Raw genomic sequence first — 6,035 nt, 5'->3', positions numbered from 1 at the left:
TCTGTGTGTGTGTGTGTCTGTGTGTGTGTCTGTGTGTGTGTGTGTGTCTGTGTGTGTGTCCGTGTGTGTGTCTGTGTGTGTGTGTGTGTGTGTGAGTACCGGGAGTGAACAGGATGTAATCCACAGTAATGGCCGTGCGGGAGTGACAGGTGGTGATCTCAGGTCTCCCATCAGGCATCAGGTGATGCTGATAGGTCGACTGCAGCTTCAGGCCATGCTCGATCCTCGCTCTACACACACACACACACACACACACACACACACACACACACACACACACACACACACACACACGCACACGCACACGCACACACACACACACACACACACACACACAGGCTCTGTGTTACACTTTGACTTCAGAGAGAAATCAGATGTGTATTTAAATGATCAGAAGCATCTTAATGAATTAAAACACGTAAATGAAACGTGTTTGTTTTCATCGTGGAGTCAGTGACAGACTCTTTACAGCTGTACAGAGTCAGGTGATGACTGTCAACCGGAGTTTGACACCAGAAGAAGAAACAGAGAAAGTGATTGGTTACCTGTGAAAGGCGACGGCAGCTTTGGTGGAGAGATCTTCTACAGTCAGATTAGAGATGGCGCCCTCCACAGCTGTGACACAGACAGCTGTCAGTGACATCACAACAGAAATGAGCCTGAACAAGTACTGGACTGTGAGCTGAGACTAAAGTAAAATAAACTAAACCTGACTAACCTGAGGGACAGGTGGGGGAGGAGTCAGCTGTGGGTCGGTTCTCGTACTGACACAGGTGGTTGATTCCTAAACTCTGAGACCAGATGGGAGACGTGAGGAGACGCTGAGCTCTGGGAACATTCTCCTGACCAGACACCTGCGCACACACACACACACACACACACACAGACACACACAGACAGACACACACACACACACAAACACACACACACACACACAAACACACACACACACAGACACACACACAGACACACACACACACACACACAAAGATTTGATCAATTTAAATGATTAATAAGCATGGTCCATTACTTTTTTTGTATTGTGTGTGTGTGTGTGTGTGTGTGTGTGTGTGTGTGTGTGTGTGTGTGTGTGTGTGTGTGTGTGTGTATGTCACCATGCCGATCGGTAGTCCTCTGTAGTCCAGGCGGCCAGTGGTCAGGAAGCTGTACAGTGGACTCCAGGGGGTGGAGTTAAAATCCCCGCAGAGCACAACGGGATTAGTCGACCCGTCTGGGAGGCGGGACAGCCGGCTGATCTCAGCCAACAGGATGGCGAGCTGGGCCAGCTTGATGTCACCGCGGCGGGGGTTGTAGAGGAGGTGCGTGTTGGCGACACAGATGAAGGCGGAGGGATCCGACTGGTTGGAGGCGTGGTTAGGTCGAAGCAGCACGACCAGTCCAACGTTGTCCCGGTCGAGGAGGGCGTCGCTGGGGCGTAAAAACTCAACCGGATTGGAGGAGAGGAGGGAGAGGCGGGACGACTTGAAGATGATAGCACAGCCGTCTGGTTTCCTTCCTGTCCGCTTCTTATACTCACACTGGTAACCTGACACACACACACACACACACACACACAAAGTAACAGAAAGGTGAACAAGCAAGTAAAATTAAGTCCATCCTTTCAAATTAAAAGCATCTTTACTGCAAAGATTAAAAATACATTTGTATTCATGTTCATTTAATCACTCGCAGGTTGAGTTAGAGTATCTGTAGTGTCTGTCACACACACACACACACACACACACACACACACACACACACACACACACACACACACACACACACACAGTACCTAGTCTCTGTAGAGCAGGTTTAATCTGGTTTTCATAGTGGTCCTCCTGGACTTCTTGCAGACACAGGATCTAAAAAAACAAAAGGAGTTTTCATCAGACCTGAAGTCTGGACCACAGGTGTTTCACCTGTGTGATGTCAGAACCAGAACCAGAAAACTTTAATGATCCTCAGGGGGAAACTGTTTCGTTACAGTTGCTCCCTGAAGAATGGAAATGCAACAGCAAAGAATAGAGAATAAGAAATAAGATTATAAAGATAAAGATGAAATATAAAAATATGACCTTATACTATGATTTATAAATAAAAGACAGAAATATGAATGAATATGTGCCACTACTGACAGGTGACAGTTAAAACACACAATAAAAACATAAATGCAACAGTAAATGGTGTAATTCACACAGAGTAGAGGTGCTGAAGTATTGCACTTGTTTTACTGTCATGTCAGAATCTCACAGTTTGTATAATATCATATAAAAAGTATAAATAAATGAATGAAGGAAGCGTCAGCTGGAACAGGGGTCATTACAGTTCGACCTGATTCACTCACGTCGGCGTCGAGCTGCTGGATCTCTGTCAGCAGGTTGGGCAGCCGGTACTCCCAGGGCAGGACGGCGGGGTCGCAGTGTTTGTACAGGTAGTCGTTGTCCTGCAGCAGCTCCTGGGACAGGATGTTGTAGGACATCACGGAGAAGTCGAAGGCTGCGCTGACCCCCGGTGGCTGTGGGTAGGTACTGCAGAAAGGAGAAGACTCCCAGTGTCTGTGAAGAGCTGAGGAGAGGGAGGCGAGGAGGACGGAGACAGGACAGATTAACAGGAGGTTTACTGACTGACTGTCACTTCACAACAACGTCGTCCTGATCCATTTCTATTCTCTCTTTTTTCCCACAGGACAATTAATGAAAAGCAAAGACTGGAGGAGAAACTGGAAACAGTCGCTCTGCTTTGGAAACTGGTTTTGTTAAATCATAAAACAACTCCTTAAAAGAGTGAACTTACGTTGGACTGGTGCGGCCTCCGCCTGTGGTGTGGCGGGCGGGGGGGGGGTTCGAGGTGGAGGAGGTTGTCTGGTGGCTCCAGCTCCCTGCCACGGGTTTAGGGGAGTGGGTCCGCGAGGCTGGGACGGAAGTCCCGCCCACGGACCTCCACCGCCACGTCTGTCCCTTGTCTGTTCCTCCGGTCCCTTTGTATTCTTGTGATGCCCCCCCTGCTCCTCCGCCCCCCTCCCTTTGAACCAGGGGTTAGGTTTGGGTTTGTGCGTGGGAACCTGACCCTGTTCGGGTTTAGACTTCGGGGTTTGAGTCCTGGATCCTGCAGCCTGTGAATCTTTATGCCACCTTTGATTCGGGGTCGCGTCTCGACCGCTGCCGTCTCTCCTCTGTCTGTCTTGACTCACAGTTTTAGTTCTGTCTCCGTCTTTATCTCTGCTGCCGCCTGCAGCTCCGCTCCTCCTCCTCTCTTCACCTCCATCTCTGAAGTGGTGGTTTGGTCGGGGGCGTCTGTCCACGCTGGGATCCAGGTGATGGTGCTCCCTCTTGGCGCTTCCATCCTTGGCCTTGCCTCCCGTCGCCCCTGCTGCTCCTCCTGTGTGTCTTCCTCGTTCCTCCTCGTTCCTCCTCTCCTCTTCACTCTTCCTCCGTTTCTGAGGAGGCTCTCGATCTCTGCCGGACCGCTCCATCAAGAGACCGCCGCAGGTGGAGAACGAACGCCAACTCCGGCCAAAGTTACCGTGGTTGATGTTATGAGGGTGTAACGTCCTCCCTGTGAAAACCTGACGAGCTGGTGGGTGGGTGTGGGGGAGTCGCGGAGGCCAGGGGGGAAATCCCTGCACTGACCACCATGGATGTGGAGCGGGGACAACCTGGGGGACGGAGGGGGAGGAGGCGCTGCAGAGAGCAGGGCGTCTGCGGGGAAGGAAGGCGGAGCCGAGGGAGCTCAGCCGGCGAAGGAACATGGGGCGACTGAGGAAAAGAGAGATATGAGAGGTGTCAACGTGTAGAGATGAAATAACTGATTAGCTGTGTATCACTAAATCAATAAATCAGCAATTATTTTTGAAAACTGATCAATGATATCAGTCTTTCAGTCAAACTCCTCAGGTAACAGCTTCTTCATCATGAGGATTTATCTTACTTGTGTGACAGGAAACTGCTCATCTTTAGGTTTTGGACAGTTTTGTTTTTTTTATTGATTGATCTGCAGATTATTTTCTCAGTTAATCAATTATCAATTTGATCAATAAAAAGTAAATAAATGGTTAAAAATCACAGGGACCGAAGGACGTCACATGTTCACACTTCAACCAGTGAATTTTAATGATTCAGATTCAGTTAAAAAATGAGGAATGATTAATTAAACCATTGCTGATCATTTCCTGTAATTTGACTCATTGATTAATCGATCACTTCTCGTTCACTGGACACACAGCAATCTGAAGACACCAGGTTGGTAAGGTCACTGTGACTTCTGACATCTTATATGTCTCTATATGTAATGTATTATATCTATAATACAGACCAAACATAAAACATCTGATAATGTTGAGCGATGGTCATCACGAGCGCTCAGATGTGAAGCCGTTAAATATCTGGTTTAGTTCAAAACCTCAAAGATATTTAATTTACATTCATGTTAAAACAGAGAAAAACAACAACTCCTCAGATCTGAACCAGAGACGGTCTGTTAATCTCTCTCTGGTGAACTTCTAATTCTAATACCAGAGAAATAAGATCGGAACTTTTAATAAGGAAGAACTAAAGCACAGTTCAAGTAAAAGAAACCGGAAGTACAAAGGTCTTAAATGTAGACTTGTTCACTGAGTTTATTTTTCAGAACTTTTGTGTTAATTTACTGTAAATGTCAAAAACAATCGTGTTGCTGAAACCTTAAAGAACAAACCCTGAGTGAAAAAGAGCGTAAAAATATTGTATGTTTTTAAAGTTTGAACCAGTTAAATGAAGTCAGTTGTTTTTAGCCTCACTGAACACAACCTAAATTATATCTATGTTTTATCGTGAGCAGCTGCTTCACACTGACTTACTTCTCCGCGGAGCTGGGACTGACATCGTTTATGGTTCGGCTCGGACGGATCCAGATGAACCGTTAGAAACCAACATTATCGCTGATTTAAGTCGGTTTTTATTTAGCTGTGTGAAACTAGCACCAGTCCCCTACATGTGACGTTCAACTGAGCGCCGGGGAAACCTATGCTGCCTTCACTATCCTCGGCTAAGCGTGTGTTTAAAAAATAAATAAATAAATAAAAGATTTTTAAAAATTAAAAACAAAAAGTGCTACCGGAAGGGCAGAGTAACACCATGGTAACAGACAGCGTTTATCTCTTCCTGCTGCTTGTAAAAAAGAGAACAGTGTACCGGGAAAACAATAATTGCGGTTACAATCTAAATATGAAGCGAAAGCTAAAGAACTAAACCTTAGTTTATTTTTCACTGCTCTCCTGCTAATAACAACAACAGCAACACAATGCATTGTTCTGCATTATTTTCCCCTTTCTTACGTTAAATTTTCGTCTCCTTTTACGAATTTACCGCCATTTTAGCTACTTAAATCTCCGAATTCCTACATTTCCTGTACCATGAACGCAGCCTGTCTTTCTGCTCTGTTGCCTAGCATCGGCTAGTACGGTACGAATCAGAGAACGGACTGCAGCCACGTCGGTGCGGCGGAAATAGCGGTCCGACTGGAAACGTAGCTCACGATCACGTTTTGTGAATGTCTTCATTTATTTATTTATTTAAGTTATCGAGAGCATCCCGAAATGTCACGATTTCTTACGTCATGACCATCAGCCGTTACCTCAAATTAAATTCAGGAACACTGAGATTTAGGTCGAACATCCTCCATTGTGGGTTTTATTTCTTTTTTTTTTTTTAGGGGAGCAGAAAAATGGCGAAATGAAAAGGTCATTGTACTTACGTAAAAGCGGGTCTCCTGTAGAAGACAGCGGTGTCGATGAAAACGGATCGTGTGGATAAAATGTCAGCTGCTAATGTGCGACATCCTCTGTTGTTCCGGGTCGTTAAAGCTCAAAGTGAAGATGTTAGAGGCGGATTAATGATTCACGGTGTTGTTACTGAGAGCCAGTGGTCAGAGAGAGGAGGGGAGGGGAGGTCTGTTCTCTCTCTCTCTCTCTGTGTGTGTGTGTGTGTGTGTGTACAGCCCGTCTTTCACCTCAGTTTATTGTGCTGCAATTTGCTTGAAAACATGATCTCACCAATCAT

At 46.2% G+C, this 6,035-nt stretch overlaps 1 protein-coding gene across 1 annotated transcript in view; it reads right to left on the bottom strand.

Annotated features, from left to right (window-relative positions):
- The window catches only part of angel2 (angel homolog 2 (Drosophila)), a 4,894-nt gene extending 1,145 nt beyond the window's left edge, over window positions 1-3,749 (bottom strand). Inside the window, exons 1-7 of the mRNA XM_087178935.1 lie at window positions 2,794-3,749; window positions 2,345-2,565; window positions 1,793-1,862; window positions 1,116-1,546; window positions 719-854; window positions 546-615; window positions 79-230 (exon numbers count right to left, since the gene is read on the bottom strand). Of these exons, the coding sequence (XP_087035061.1) occupies window positions 79-230; window positions 546-615; window positions 719-854; window positions 1,116-1,546; window positions 1,793-1,862; window positions 2,345-2,565; window positions 2,794-3,748 (2,035 nt within the window). The 5' untranslated portion in view covers window position 3,749. The remainder of the gene's footprint in view (window positions 1-78; window positions 231-545; window positions 616-718; window positions 855-1,115; window positions 1,547-1,792; window positions 1,863-2,344; window positions 2,566-2,793) is intronic.
- Between the last annotated feature and the right edge of the window lie 2,286 nt (window positions 3,750-6,035).

This window comes from Seriola lalandi, unplaced genomic scaffold, assembly GCF_002814215.2.
Source record: "Seriola lalandi dorsalis isolate HSWRI2012SDOR001 ecotype SW California unplaced genomic scaffold, Sedor1 jcf7180002054754, whole genome shotgun sequence".
NCBI lineage: Eukaryota > Metazoa > Chordata > Actinopteri > Carangiformes > Carangidae > Seriola > Seriola lalandi.
Note: the sequence above shows the minus strand (reverse complement) of the source record. Positions and strands in the feature narration are given on the sequence as shown.